General features: G+C 47.2%; 2 protein-coding genes across 2 annotated transcripts in view; both read right to left on the reverse strand.

Annotated features, from left to right (window-relative positions):
- NDUFC1 (NADH:ubiquinone oxidoreductase subunit C1) overlaps positions 1-3,451 on the reverse strand; it is a 181,054-nt gene extending 177,603 nt beyond the window's left edge. Inside the window, exon 1 of the mRNA XM_075751189.1 lies at positions 3,446-3,451. Within this exon, the coding sequence (XP_075607304.1) occupies positions 3,446-3,447 (2 nt within the window). The 5' untranslated portion in view covers positions 3,448-3,451. The remainder of the gene's footprint in view (positions 1-3,445) is intronic.
- MAML3 (mastermind like transcriptional coactivator 3) overlaps positions 1-16,446 on the reverse strand; it is a 246,347-nt gene that overhangs the window by 29,571 nt on the left and 200,330 nt on the right.

Consider the following 16,446-nt stretch of genomic DNA (forward strand, 5'->3'; position numbering starts at 1 on the left):
GCTCCTGGTTTCTGCAGCGCTGCAAATCACTGCTGCTGCTCTCGTGTTTCGAAATCAGGAGCTGGTCTCTCCTTCCTGCACCAGACAGTTAAGGAGATAAAATAATACACTTGTGGTTGGTTCTGCTCCAGTCTTAAAACTTCACATCGGTGGAGTACAGAAACTTGCTTAAAAAATACAAGAGCTGAGGTAAAACATTCAATCACGTGACTCCAGGAATCAAACTCTTGGGATAAAAATCAACAGATAAAATCCCAAGATGTGACAACATTACCACTCTGCTTATACATGGCCAGGTTCTGCAAGGGATAAACGGAAGAGTCACAGTTTTCCATGAAGAAGCCTGGGAAGGCATAAACTTAAAGCAAAATTATGTAGAAAACTATTAAATTTATTTCTAGCATTGCCAACATAACGAAATGTTATGATGGCATTTAGTTATGTTTAAAAAGGGAAGATAGGTTTTGCTAGTTAATATCATTTCTCAAGATGTTTTTCCCCCAAATGTTTAAGGAGTTATCTGGAGCACTAGAAGTGAAGAAATCCAAGATGCGGCCCTCCGCTTGCCCAGCATCCACTATCAGATCTGAACGTATCTATACAACGGGGATAACATTTCCAGTGTGTTGAGACACACGTGCAAAGTACCACTACGTCTTCCACATAGATTTCATCACTTTCAGAGCAAAATTTGTTCTTGGACGTTCGCACGCAGACCATGCCAAAAGCAATGGACGTGCACGTACGCTTCCAAAAAACCGGCTTTGGCTTCCTGAAGGGAAAGTTTTTGTTGTTGTTTGGTTTGCAGCAAAGGCCTCTTTCCAAGGGCACAGGGAACCACCCTTCTGCAAAACAACAAATTACAAGTGTTTCCCTCAACCACACACGCACTCTGTGCAAATTTAAGAGGATTCATTTGGGAAAGCAGGGAGGGACCGCAGCACGCTCTGCGAGGAAGGTTTTATTTCTTTTCCTCATGTGTCCCATCGTTAAGCGAGCTGCCTCTCCTCTAGGCCACGGTACACATTGCATAGCTTTAATCGCTGTCCACGTGCACCTCTGCTTGTGAGGTTCACTCGGCTACGTCATTTCGCAAAGCAAACCCCAGACTTCTCAGGCTGGTGTGGGACTCCAGGAGACGCAGCAGTAAGCAGTAGCCCTCCACGAAGAAACGGTGCTTGTGAGGAATTTTACTGCTGTGTCCGCTTCCAATGCAAAGAAAGGGAAGGGGCAGCTGGCTGATGGAGGAGGGAAGAACAAATTTAAACCTTCTGGGGCAGCAAAGCCACAGTAACCTTCTGTTCAAAACTTCTACAAGATGATTCTTTATGCTGACTACTTTCCACCCCTCTCAACAGCTCCCTGTTTTAAGGCATGGCCAATCCTTGCCCTCTCCTACTTTCTGCATAAAGCGCTCCAGGATTCTCAGCTGCAACGCTGCTTTTTTCAACAGAAGGATCTGTTTTCAGGGACTTAACATGCAGGCACACACATGGCCCTCTCCTTCACACCAGCTCTGAACCGGTATCTTGTTCACTGACCTGAATGAAATCTGTCCTGTACAAACCAGTCCGGACAAAAGCCAACGATTTTAGACACAGAAGATCTCAACCAGAATGAAGATGGCAAATGACCCAATAACACACACTATTGCTGTCACCAAAAAGTCTTGACTTTAACCAAAAAGCCCTCTCAAAAAAATCTCTACTCATGTAGTTTTGATACTCTGTGAAAATTACTTCAGTAGGTTTCTGATGCTCAGCATTTTTTAAATCTTCTGTACCAGTGACTAACATATTTTACTGTAGAAAATGAGGTTTTCCAGAAGAGGCCATTTCAGAGTTTATGGTACTAGGAGGGACAGGACAGCTCAAAGTCCTGTTGCAGTGCTGGGGTCATCTCTGACCCGCCCATTTTGAAATAAAAGTCTCACTCATTATTCATGCTTGTGCACATCCTTAATCACTGGGTACAGTGTTAAGGCCTTTAAATAAGTACACGTGTCAGAAGATGGACCTGTACAGCACTGTGGCCAGGCCGGGGTTACTGAAAGATTCAGCCGCAAGAGTGGTTATGAAAAACAAACATCAGCATTTATTTACAGATCCACATACCCACCGGTTTGATTTTATTTTTGTCCGCAGTGGGATCTTCCATCTATATAGCCTTTGAAATATGAATCTGTAACTTTATTTTGGGAGACAGTCTTCAAAATCATTTGTTACCAAATGTCATGCTCTTGAGTTTATTTCAACTACTGCTCCTTCACTGTGCTAAAATAATGAATAATAAATAATGGTGGCGGCAGCAGCAATAGCAGCAGCTGCAGAGACACATCCAAACCCAATACATACTACAAAAGGCAACAAGTCATATCTATTTCTCTCCTTCTCTTTTAATTTCTTTTCCCATTTTTTACCATGGATTCTGCTGTCATTATTGTCCACTTTATCTTTTGCTTCCCCTACTTCTTTCTACTAAGTTATGTGGAGGTCTCTAAGAGGTCGGAGGATTTCACAACATCAGCCCTCCACTTATTTTAGGTACTGACTGTTACTGGAATGCGTAATTAAATCCTGAGTAAGAAGGTGGTGCCCCTACCAGCCTTTGCTCTCACTTTTCTGTAGATCTTAGGTGCTTTGGGTCCATCCTGGACAGGGATGATAAATGTCTATTCAGATAAATGTTAGTCAGCATACCTACTCTGCTGGACACCAATTTAGTTTATTATTCTTCCCTCTATCACCTTGGACGCTGCTGAACTGGAAAGCACAAGTAAAACACTGCCTGAAGGATGAACACACACGACGCCATCAGATTCCTCCTCCCATGAGCTCTGATTCTGTTCTCCAAAGCGACTGGTCTGCTGACAAGTCGCTTTTCCTTGGCCAGTCACACAGGAAACCACCAAGGTTGCATTGCGGTCTCTTCTGGCTGACTCATCCCTCACACCACGATGGGACCGAATGGCTCCTACCAAGCTAATAAAAAACCCCGTGAACATGCACGTTAGAGCTCCAAGAGGGAATTACAGCCTGCAGAGGCAAGACACAATACTTAATAGGTCTGAAAACACTGGTGGAAGAGCAAAGTAAAGCATAAGAAAGATGTATCTGATTGTGATCAGAGGCTGCTCCAGCCCTGAAAAACAGCCATCTATCTGCTTGCCCCCCTCTCCCAATTTGACTTAAAAAGTGAGTTTCAAGAGAATGGCTCAGCAAGGGCTTTTAGTGACTGAAATACCAAATCTGCAACTTTCATACAAGATGCAGGAACAGTCCTGTGTGATCCATATGCCAGGCTGATTACTGGATCTTTTTCCCTAAAACAGGCACGGTAAAGGAGCGCTGCAAAGCTCACATCTTGGAGGAAAGCGGGTGATTCACTCTGACCACCTCTGACCACGAAACGGACACCACTCGTGGCACAAAACAGGCAGTGCGCAATCTTGTCGGCTGGGAAAACAGTGACATTATTTCTAAACCGTGGCCTCACAAAGTGCTTTCACAGACGGGCAGAACTTGAACACAGAGTTTTACTTGAATGCTGGGACTGGGTAAAAAGTTTCTTTTGAAACTTCTTTTCCCTGGAAAATTACTATTTCAACTGCATAACGTTCATCACAACAGGTTCCTGTTTTCAGAGGAAAAGTTAATAAGTTTTGCCAAATACTGGGGAAAAAAGTGCTTAGAAAACAGAACATTTCGGACAAATCTTCCAATTTTCAGCAAAACACCTTTGCATTTTTCAAGAAAAGTCACCAGTTTCTACAGACAAAACACCTACGCTTTCTCCAGCAGCACTCGACACCAATTTTTGCCCAGTGCCTCTAAAGGCAACCTTCTGATCAGTCAGATGGGTGGCTTTGTTGACGGCTAAGCATTTAACTTGATACATCACTGTACACAAAACCAAGCAAAATATGCCTGCATGAACTAAACAGGACATGCCAACCACTGCTAGAAAGTTACAGCTTCTTTGCAAAAGTTGATTCATTTTGTGACAGAAGTGGATTTGTTCTGTAACAATTTATGGCTAGTATAAGTTGACCTGATTACTGTAATGCTTACTATATAAATGTACTCATTTCATTTCATTCAAGGCTACCAAAAAAAGCAACCAGGAAGGAAACAAGTAATCCCAACAAGCCAGGTTTGGAAAGGACTCCACACAAATCAGGTGAGAACAAGAACAAAAACTAAGGAAGTTCAGAAAGGAACTCTATGAAAGAGAAAAGGAGTTGCCAGGGGAAGACGACTGGGAAAGACATCTGCTGGGATGTCCTGAAAAGTCTACCTAAGGTACCATCTACTGGGCAGGTAGATGTGCATGTGCACCACTCGTTTAAAACGTATTTTATCCATAGGGTCTCTCCCTACTGTTAAAATAAAGAAAACTTTGCCACTGGCATATGTTCCTACGGGGAAGAACCAGATTTGTCCAAACTCAGTCCAGTCACCCACAGACAGTATATAGCCTACAGCCAGTGTAACAGCGGGAGGGTTTCAGACATGAGTCTTGGGAAAGATAAAAGCTTGATGCTCAAGCCTTGCAAGGCAGACTTGGGAGAGTCCAGCCTTCCACCTAATCAATGGACAGAATTAGCCTGAAGGGCCTGGAGGAAGGGAGACACCAGCTGCTTTCTGGGGCACTCCAGGGGACCAGAGTCCCACCTTTGCCATCGCGTGTGGCTTTCTTTGCGTATCAGGAAGGCTCACAGAGGTGGCTCCTTTTCTAGATACAAAACAGCGTTATGTGTGAACTGTATTTTTTACAATGACAGTAGTCTGGAATCAAGTTATGGTATTGATAATTTACCTTTTGAAGCCAACCAACGAAGGCAATGAAAACACGTTACACTGGCCCTTGCTCTCCCACAAGCGCTTTTCTCTATAGACACACACACGTGTAAAAATAAAGCAACAAAAATGCTCTTAAACTTGAATTTTTTAACCATCGAGCTAGGGAACTTGTCCAAGGGCACTGTGTTTATCAGATATAGATTTGTGACAGGAAAGTGCTGTAGCTGTTTGGGGTTTATTTAAATAAAAATAGAAAAAAGAGAAAAAAGTAATGTGTCTATGCAGTAGAAATTATAAAGACAGTCCTTCAGAGCAGACATGAGAGACCTAGCAGTTCTCTCTGGCTGTGTAGCTCAGTGTGACTAACAGGACCAAATGTCAACACACACTCCCTAAACCCTCGCCCGGACTAATCTAGCAGTAACTGTCCCTGGTGACGGGGAGTTTCTTAAATCAAAGTTCCAAGCAGCAACTTGATGGATGTGCTGCTCTAAGCGGTGTAGAGCACGGCCATGCTGGGTGAGCTGATAAACAGCCACGCAGTGCTGAATAGATCTACCAGCTCCTCTCCCTCTCAGGACGCAGTGTCGCATTCAAGGTTCACAGCCCAGGAACATGCTGCAGAGCCTGAGCCTGCACTGGCGCTGGCTTCCCTGTGCCTGAAGCAAAGGGCTGTAAAAATCACTTTGCCTCCTCATTTGCAGTCAGGCTCTGCTTTCCACTGCTAAACACCTACGTCCCTGCCTCCCGGCTTTCCACGATGGGACATCCAAAATTGGCAGGCATCTCTGCAAGCGGCACAGAGGGGAGCAGCTCTCAGCTGCCACTAGCTATGATAGCCAGGGAGTGTTTGTCAGGGTGGCTGGTGGCAGACCTCTATATGACTGGAAGTGAATAGGGCTTCTGCGCGCCTTTCATGCCATTGTGTACAACTGAAGTGCAGGACAATGAGAATGGAAACATTTTGCCTGTTGTTGACATCTAACTGCCTCCTGGAGGATACAGTCTCCACCAGACAGATGGCTAATTTCTTTACCTTAACCTCCTCCTCCAGCACTCCAGTGTTAGTATGATGTTCTGCCCCTGGAGTGAAGCCCTAATTGCTGTCAAACGTTCAGAGACAAAAGTGGTGTCTACATATCATTCATGCAAGTGTTTTTACCAGGGTGTGAATTAAACTGCAGAAGCCACTTGTCAATTGACTCCAACGTGAGCCGTTTTGCTCAAACGCTGGCTCGCATTTTAAAGGATCAAGGTTGACAATTTTTATTTCCATGCAGGCAGGGACCGCGTGCACCAGAAGACGCAGTATCTTTCACTGAAGGACCCTCAGCCGCTCTGCCTCCATTAGGCTTACAAAGGATGCAGGGTGCTCTTTCCCCTGATCATTCAGGAATCCTCCCACTGAAGAAAAATGTTCATTTTCCTTTGTCCTCGCCAGCTAAAGCCAAGTGGCTGTTCAGCGTGAAATGGGCATTGAGCACAAAGCCAAGACATAGAGTTCCTCATTTGTCTCGTTCACACATAAGACATATTTTGGGACCAACAAACTTCTTGCTTCCTGGAGACGTGGCTGCCATTGAACAGACAGGTAATACTAATGGCCAGACGGTGACAGTCAGCTATTGGTAGGCTGATTGGATGCACATTCATCTTCAAATTATGTTGTGTGACAGCACAGGCTGCTGAACACCATTTTAACATGCAGAGTAACTCCTCAGGAGGCTCTTCATTATGCATTCAGTGGGCTATTTTCAGACTAAACAGCATGTCAGTGGCTGTGTTTATCCCTTTCCACCTGGGCAGAGGAAACAGTTCAATGTCCCTCTGGGGAATTAATATATATTACAACCCACACGTCGATTCTCCTCAACAGACAGAAATGGCCAGACATATTACATGTTTCCAGAAAATATTGAAGTCCCGACAATGAGGGATTGCTAGTGGAAAAAAATGTGTTCGAGCAGAGATCCTCAGTTAAAAGGAAGCCAAATTCCCCAGGATCACCACAAAACGCTCCCTGCTCTCCCTCCGCGCGGAGGCATGCACGCACGAACAGGCACATGCGACCTCTCGCACAACCGCTTCTGACAGCGCATTGAAAGGGGCACGCTTTTCCTGTGTCTAAAATGGTGTTAGGAGGCATGGCGCCCGGATCCCCCGCAGCCTTGCGAGCTGCCCCAGTGAGCTGCGAGGCGAACCACATCAGTGTCCGCCCCGGGATGCTGCCGGCTGCTCCCGGGCTGAGCAGGCAGCATCTGCAATGAGGCTCAGGGGGGCCTTCCCTCTCTCTCTCTGTCTCCTTCCCAGCGTGATTTACTTCCACTTGCTGCGAATACTTCATCTTGTGCCCTTTAACAAATTCTGCTGGTGGCTTCCTGGGAATGGATTCATGCCCATGCCTGTAACTCCACAGCAGTGACTGAACAATGTAAAAATCAGTATTCTTTCTCTTTTCTTCCCTTAACCCACACAGCTTTCACAAAAAATGGCACCTGCAAGAAGCTACTCTCCCCAAGCCTCAGGTTAACACCTGGGACTTTTCCTGGACCTAGTAAGACCAACACAGAGCAATAAAAATGACTTTTCCTGGACTTAACAAGACCAATGAAGAACAATAAAAATGTTACGGGGACACCTGTAGTTTTCTTGCTAACAGAGCAGGGGTGGGGGCACCTGGCTGGAGATGGCGAGGGTGGGGGACACGGGTGCCAGAGACGGCCAGAAGAAGGGTGGGAGGTGGGCAGTGAGGCAGGAGAGCAGTACCAGGGGGTCCTTTGAGAGCTCATGGCCCGGCACAGACCTGGAGCCGCAGAGAGGTACCTGAGCCCTGATGGCAAGACCCCAGGGTCTCAGCCCACCTCAGTCCCACCACGTCAGGCTCCTAGCAGGCATTCAAGCCAAGATGCCAACTGTGCCATTTATTTATTCCCAGATTTTAAAGTGGCAGCACTACAGTACTGAGCCTTATCTAGTTTGGCACAGTCCGGGCTCAGAGCAAAGTGTGATCCAAATGGAGCCATTGCTAATTAAACACCTCTAATTAAACACAGAGACATGACCGGTGGTTCTGGAAGTCCCTGAGCCACAGACTGCTGAAAGCTCAGACAGTCTCTTGGGAGAAAGCTCCACAGCCCTCCCCTGCCCTCACGCTCCTCCCAAGGCATTGGCTCACACTCACCACCCAGGATGGGACCCCAGGTCCACAGACTCAGGCTGGTCACCGTCAAGTCCTTAATGTCCCCACACACCATTCCCAGCAGTGTGCGTGGGAGGAAGTTACATGTGTTCAGTGAGCAGCCCTGACATGGGAGATCGCAAGGTCAGCAGCCCCCCTCTCCACTGGTAAAACCTAAACCAAATTTGAAATGAAAGACTGTTTATTAAAATTGACATTTCTATGGTGCCTGCCCAGCTGATTAGAAGTAACAGCTGTGAAGCCAGCAGTGAAGAGGCCTGATATCCCAGAAGCTGCAAAAGCACTTTATATCCTGCTTCATTACTGATTTAACAGCCACAGGAAAAGATTTAGAGCCAAGTTTCTGCAGCCTGCGAGGGCTGCGCTGCTCTGTGTAACCACCTGCAGTGCCAGCTGCCCGGCCCTGGCCAAGGGGAGCTTTGTCACCGGCATCCCGGGCCGGGACAGGCACCGGGGATGCTCACGCGAGCGTGGGGTCCTGCAACTGCAGATGGTGGAGGCAATCCCCAGTTGCTCTGGGCCGGGCAGCAGAGGATGGAGGTACTGCTGGCAGCTCCTTGGAGACAGGGCCGTTCCTCCTAACAGTGACGGTAAAGCTCATTCGGGATGGCTTTCTGTGGCAGAGGAATATTGAATTCATTATACTGCAGGGAAAAACTGAGAGGTTAAAATAAAATGGCAGCAGGTGCATCTAATAAGATTACAAGGTCCCCCTGGGATGCACTGGGAGAGCAGTTTCACTGTGTATTTTAAACCAGACTATACTGTTGAAATCAACAGGATTTTAGTTGCAAAAGGCAAGCTAATTGGGAATTCAATTCATGATTATTCAGGTATAAGACATAACACAGCCAAAGATGTGCTCAAATAAAATCTGCTTGATCTAAGCTAGGAAGAACAAAGTGGATGTACCTCATGAGTACAAATGTATGAGACCTGAGTATGGAGATACAAGTGGAATTACACCTTACAGAGATTTCTGTACTGTCATTAAAAAGACATTCCAGTGAAAACAGAATGAAATATATTGTGCTAAAATACCATTTAGATTCTGAGGCCTTCTGCTTTAATACCTCGCACAGCCTCAGAGGAGGGGCTAGAAGTGCCAGTATATCACCCGGAAATAACCAAGCTGTTCTCAGATATGTAGCTTACAGATGACCTTATATAATCAACAAGCCTTAAACTTAATATATCTGTAAAAAAAAAAAATTAGAGACAATCTGTAATTCTGCCATGTTGCATTTGAACAGTACCTGTACAGCCACCTTTCAGATGTGCTCATAAGGCAGAACTGACAGCCTGAACAGAGGAGATGCTCCGAAGAACCTGCACGACCCTTCAAATAAATCTCTGAATTCCTATTTGAGCCAATCAATCCAGCTCTCCAAGTGTCAACTGGTAACACACACATCTGTCAGCATCCAAGTGCTGCAGTCACAGGGTAAGCTGTATTCACAGTTGGAAACTTAGCTTAGCAATTGCTTACATTTAAGTAAAAGATAACCCTGGATTATGCATTTCACACAGCAGAGGTTAAAAACAAGACCGAGGCTTGGGTTAATGCCAGTACAATGTTTCTGTCTGACCCCGAGCACATATAACGTGGCCTTTAGTGATGTTTCCTCTCAGTTCCACCTTCTGCGCTGTTCAGGAAAACTAAGAGAGGGCCCCCACCGCAACTGGGACTCACCTGCACAGCTTGTAGATCCAAAAGGAGTCAGCTTTTACTACCAGAAATCCCACCCTATTCTCTGTAGGCAGCTTCCAGCTTCTGCCTGGGAGCATACGCTTGCTCACCTTTATATCATTACATTAGCTTGCATGTTGACAACTGCTATTAATGCCTATGCAGGTATCTAAGCACTCTATGGGATCCTACCAGCCCTTGCAAATCTTCACCTCTAGGGCTCAGGAATAGAAAGCATCTCTATATGTTTCACCTGAAGAGATGGCGGTAAGGTAGACATTTCAGCTAGCTAAGTAGAAACAAATGTGTTTCTCGAACAAGCTCCAGCTGGGCCATCCCAATAGGCCTGCAACATCAACAGCTGCCTGGTAACAGACCTCTTAGTGGGTAATGGATAAGGAAGGCTATTCTCAACATCCTCAAGACCCAAGTTCCCAGGGGGTTTAAAGAGATGTGCCTGTTCCTGATCTGGCCCTAGAAATGGGCAAGGAGTTACTGAAATGCAACTGGCACCAGTGCAGGTTTTGCTCACTTCTGAGCATGGGGCACCATCCTGCCCTCTCTGCTGGCAAGCAGGCACCTTCCTCCAAATCCAGCTGCTCTGACCGAAAAGCTCCCTCTTCCCCACACGATCCCCACGCTGTTTTCCATTGCCTTCTAACGAGAAGTGACAACTCACTCAAATTATCCAGTGCAGAAACTTGTGTGAGTGCTTTCTACTCCACTGCAGTCCAAATGAAAAGGGTTAAATAGTACAAACAGCACGTCTTTCCTAACCCTCTCCTTTTAGCTGAAGCAGGTCAGGGTATACTCATAAGAGCAGAGATGCTGGTGCACTTGAGGAGCAATGAACTCTTCCAGTAATCGCAGCATAGTCACTGGCAGCCTGAACTCCTACCTGCACCCTTCCCCAAAGCAGCAGGATTCAGCTAGACCAAACCATCTGAACCTTGATGTCTAGTTATGACATGTAAAAAAGAGAGCTTAGCTTAATTTTAGATCTTGGGTAGACTAAGAGGAGTGGAAATGAGAAAAATATGCACATTTCTAATAGTCTGGAGCATCTTTGACAGATAAGAGAAACCACCACCACCTTCTTCTTGGAGTTATTTCTCAGGCATGAGCAGTACTGGAAACCTTGTGAGGCTAGCGCTTGACTACACGTGCTTCCTGGAAGCGATCAATCCCTGCTTCTCCTTCCCAAAAGAAAGAAAAGCAGAAGGTACCTCAGAAATGGCACACAAGACTATCCATCATAAGTGACATGGGTACAACATTGCATTAACCCCTTCAGTGCCACCCATCTATCACACCTACAACACTGCTGTTATCTACTAATATTTCATTGAAATCTCTCTACCCATACATTTCCTAGTGCATCCGTCACAGAAGTGTTGATGAGCAAACTAGATCCCTAGTAAATTCTACAGGAAGAAATGAAGATTATTTGAAAATCAAGCAATTAATGAAGCAACTTTACCATGATTCAGAACCACTTCAAGGGGCTAGAATGTTAACAGAAACATACTCATACATTTGACTGCAAAAAAAGATGCAGGTTCTTCTATACTTTCAACCAAGGTTTCCCAGAGCTGCGTTCACAAAGGACTACTGGTTTAGCTCCTGGGAGGTAACAGGAACACTGAATTGAGCAACCAGGGTCTCAAACAGGAATCTGGTCCAATTTTCCAGATGGCCATCCTATGAAGCAGCATCCCTGTATTCAGCAGATGTAACAAATGAAAAAAGAAACACCTTGCAGCTGGCTCTGTTTGGAACTACCAGGAGGAAGAGCTGGGCCCTGTGTCCAGGCCATCTTCCTTTCTCCTCTGACTGGGGACTCCATGGTCCTGGTCCCTCACACTCCAGTTCTCCCTCCAGTGAAATCAGAACAGCTCCCGTGCCATCAGTCAGAGCCAGTGAGGGATGCCAGTGACTAAATGGCGCAATACGGCACTCAGTGAGGCTATGTGAGGGGCTGCGTGAGAGAGCGGGGACAGCTCACCTTCCCCTTCTTGCACAGGGGCTGCTCACCCATGCCAGCCCACAAGATCAATGAACCACTTTGTAGTGTGGGAGCGCAGCTCTTGAGATGACAGTCCTCACTGAACGAGACAAGGGCTTCATCACCTCCTCTGGCAAGTGCTTCAGCGCAGGAAATCATCCCTCCCCTATCACTCCACATGGGAGCTGCCATTTTTTCCACCAAGTCAGCAGCTGAGACCCGCCGTGAAATAGGGTGCAGATGCAGATATTTTAATTCCATTTTATGATTCTTAACATCTTCACCTCAAAGGCAAGGTGCTTTTTAACTCTGGTTCATTTTTAAACAGCAGGAAATGTAGTTTAATATGTTTTTCAAAAGTGGCAAGAACAGAAAAGGAAAAATATAGGCAATTGGGAGAATAAATGGAACAGGAAACTGAAAGTTGTATCTGCAAAACAGCACGTACTTTTCATGCAGAGCTGATTAGCATGAACCAAAGGGTTTAAGAAAGCAAGAAGTATGGTACTAAAGAGAGTAGGATGCCATTGCTAACACAAAGGTCCTTATCCCTAGCATTTCACATCCCTTCTTCCTGACCCTTGGCCCTTTATGTCTTTGTGTCCCAGTTTTCCTAAAAAGGAAATCATAACTGCTTCCTTCCTAATAATTAGGAGGACAACCCTCGTCACTAACCGGTGCTGCTGGCACACCTACCGCTGACCGCAGTGGGGGATCTGGGCCAGGAGGGCTCCCCGAGCTCGGCCCCACTGTGTAGGAAGCACGCTGAAATCCTTGCGCTTCCCTGCAGCATGCAAACTCACTCAGCTTCAGTTTGACGGTTAGCTCTCAAGTGCTGACAGATGAAGCTGGGGCTGTGTCCATCCCACTGCACTTCCACAGCAGGCTACCTGTGTGGTAGGGAGAGCTTCGCTGCTGGAAAAGCCTCTCTTGCACGGCTGCAGTCCATTAAGGCAAACTGCAGCCTGTGCCAGTTCACCTTAATGTGCTGGGCTGTGAGCTATGGCAGCTCAGGAGCGGATTCAAAAATGATTAAGCTGCTCTCGCTGCAAGGGGAGCTACTTCGGGACCAGGGGCAGATGACGGTAGAGCACAGCAACCTCCTCCACTGCTGCACGTTAACACACAAACATCTGCGGGCCAAGGCCCTGAGAAGGACGGAGGGTGACCAAGGGACTCCATGGGTCACGCTCTGTTTTAACACAGACTCCGTCAGGCACACACACGTGTGTGGCACATACATGTGTATGGCCGTGCGCCATCTCTTTGAGGTTTTGCTGCCATACACCTTATCCCATTCCCACCCACATACAGGGCTTGTAGCCCATAAACTATTTTTTCCTCACTGTTGCAAATGCTTGTGTGTTCATTGCAACTTCTCAGAGAGGGAGGAGTGCCCGTAGAGCATGGGAAGGGCAATCGGAAGAGGGAAGGACGCTGCTGGCTCCAAGTGCCATGCCCAGGGCCCAGCACTTTGGCACCTGGGAGCCAGCAGCAGGAGAGCGCACGTGTTTATCCCCTTCTCAGCCCCGAGACTCTGCTGGAAACGGTGCAAGCAACTTGTCCGGGAGACTCCAGCTGCCAGTCAGCCACGCTGGCTGCACTCCTTTGTTTCTCAGTCTTTCTCTTAGGGCTCTGCACAGAGGGAGGCTGGAGCGTGTACTCAGCAGCTGGGCTCCATGCCCACAAAGAAAGAAGGGAAGGAGATGTCTGAAATACTGGCAGAGCAGCTTGTTTGCAGCAAGGAAAAGAGACAATGTCAGCTCTGGCGCTGCACTGGAAATGGAAGTGGGCTTCCCCTGTGGAGACCAGCAAAATAAGTGGGTGCTGCAGAATCAAATGATGCAGGTTTTATTTCAAAACTAACAGGTAACACTACTGAATGGCCCTTAACAGCCATGACTCACCAGCAAGGCAGCAGGCACAGGCTCATACAGAAAGCCAGCAGCACCCCATGCCGTGAGCCAGCATGCTGCTGGGTCCCACAGCCTCAGCTCTCATACCACCAGGCAGCTCTGCTGCCCAACTCACATATCCCCCACACATAGCCCAGGTTGTAGAGGCTGCTCTGGCCAGGCTCAAAGGGATGGTGGGCTCAGAAGAGAGGAGCCTGGCCCACCACAGACCAGTGGCAGAGCAGGAACACAAGCTGGACCTCCAGGCTCCCACTCTGGTCCTCCATGCCCCTCACCTTTAGCCCTCTTGTTTGTGTGTACTGATTTTACTTTAGAGATAATTTACATATTTATTCTTAGTTGCAGCTATGCCCCCAAAACTACTCAGACCACCAGGGTTCAACAAACAGCTAAGAAAAGATCATTTTGATAGCAGCAGTTACACATGTATATTAAATACAATAGGAACTACACCCCACTGCTGCTACGGTGAAAGTGAAGGGGTGAATTAAGAAGCGCCCTCTTTGTTTGGTTTGTGGCTGGTGGCTGCTCCTGCAGTGCTGCTTTGGAGCCCTGTTATTTTATTATCACCATCTTTATGACTGCCCAGGGAAAGAGCAATCGCAGCTTTGCGGCTTCCTGGAGCAGCTGTCCTCCTGCACCGCTGCAGCCGGCAAGCTGACACCAGATCCTGGTGCTATGTTTTTCGTGGCCATTCCACTTCTAATCGGAGGGATGAGGAGCATGCAGAGTCATGCACCAACCCAAGGAGATATTAGATAATTGAAATTGTGCCGCCAGTGCACTAAATGCTAGTCACTTAAATCAATCTCTTGCTTCTTCCTCTCACCTCCATCTCATTCTCTCCACCTTCCCCATGCCTCCATCCTTCCCTCCCCCTCTCCTCCTTCTCAGCCCCCCCTTTCCCAAAATCCCCCGTCTGACTCCTAATCCCTCCAGGGTGATTAAAGCAGGACCAACAACAAAGGCAGGGCGACAGGAAACCCTATTATTTATCCTCTGCAGCACATTCTCCCCTTGGGCTTGCAGCACCCACCCCTGCTGCAGGTAGCTGCCCCCCAGGCCCAGGGGCCGATGGTCCCCGCCAGCTGGGGTACCTGGGGTGCTGCGCAGTTGCAGCCAGCGCCTTCCCCCCTCCCTGCACCTAAGAGGCACTTGTCTTTCTCAGAGCAATTACCACGAATGATTTATGTGGCCAGTCAAGAGGGCCTGCCAGGGTTCTTATTTCATCTCTGAAAAAAGGAACTCTGCTGGAATTTTATCAGGGAGCTTGGATTAAATTGACAGCTGCCTTTTGTTTTGTTTTTAAAGACCTTCCCTTTGGAGCGTGGCATTCTGCCTGGATCTTGCGGGGGGGAATCCAACACCACGCAAAGGGTACAAGCCCCTCCTGTAAGAGAAAAATCCATTTTCTTCTCTCCATGTACATTTTAAGTGCGGCCGTTTTTAAGGAGCTGACATCTGAGAATGATCCCCACTCCCACCAACTCAAACCAGCATTTTATTTCACTTCACTGAAGCCACCAAGGCAACAGCTTTTCCTCCCTGGTACAAGCGTCTGTTGGGCTGACAGAGAGAAACGATGGAGTCTCCATCTCAACAAGAGCACAGGCACCGAATTCAGTTTAAAACGCTGCCAACCCCAGCGCATACAAAACCTCCCACGTACCGTCCCGCGGCCAGGCGTGCAAAGACACCGAGGCACACAGATGCACGGGGAGAGATGCGTGCAGGCAGACAGGCAGACACGCTGGGCAATGCACATATTGAAAGTCAGGAGTGCGCAGGGAGGCAGATGCCGGCACGTCGGCTGACTCAGAGAGACCCGTGCAGCCAGCAAGGCACAGGCAGACATGCTGGGACACACCGGAGCAGAGCCCGTATGGAGCACACAGGCAAACAGAAGCCGAAGCAAGGCACACACGCGAGAGACGCCAACAGGCATGCAGCTACAGACAAAATTGCATGGCACAAAAACGTGCCGACCAAGGCAAATGCAGAAGGCAGAGACAAGACACACAGACAGAGCTGATTAAAACTTCAGGCTCTGCCAACAGCAAGAGGTATTAACGAGTATTTAACAAAGTCAGCTGCCTCTTGCCTTCCTTTGCTTAGTGGCTGGTTCTTGCACACCCTTTGAACATATTTGAAAGCATTTGTTCTCTAGGTAACACAATTTGGGCTTTGTGTGTGTATATATATATATTTGTGAGGCAAAGTCTAACACGAGGACATAAAACTATTGAAGATGCCAGCAGAGATTACAGCATCAATGCTGAGAGGTCTAGATCTGCATGTATTGCCTTAAAAACAATTCTGGTTTTGATACAAAGCAGCAGTCTTTCTCTGTACTGCAGGGTGGGAGGGGGGAGGAGAAGAGTATGTTAATTCTGTATAAAAAAAAAAAAGTGAAAAAGATTACAAAATAGAGATGAGCCGTCCAATAACAACACTAAAAAGGTGACAGAAAGAGGATGCAGGGCGGTATAGTTCACACAAAGGAGAGGCGTGTCTCACTGCAAAGGACTCTGTCAACCTGAAATCCAGGCACTTCCCAGACACAAGTTTAACGTGTTTTCAACAAATTCACCTACCCAGATGCCTTCTCTAGCTTCTGGTCTTTTCTACTGACATTTTCATACTTTCAGATGATTCTCCACCTGCCATCACTTCACAGAAGAGCTAAACATGCATTTGGGGAACAAACTAACTACATAGAAAAAACACAGACACCGACTACACACGTGTGCTGCTAAGTGCACCAAGACATTAGACAGGAGAAAAAGAAGAAACTCTGTTTTCCCTCATACTTTCTCCTCTTGACACCTTAGGTA

This window comes from Balearica regulorum, chromosome 4 (genome assembly GCF_011004875.1).
Source record: "Balearica regulorum gibbericeps isolate bBalReg1 chromosome 4, bBalReg1.pri, whole genome shotgun sequence".
Lineage (NCBI taxonomy): Eukaryota > Metazoa > Chordata > Aves > Gruiformes > Gruidae > Balearica > Balearica regulorum.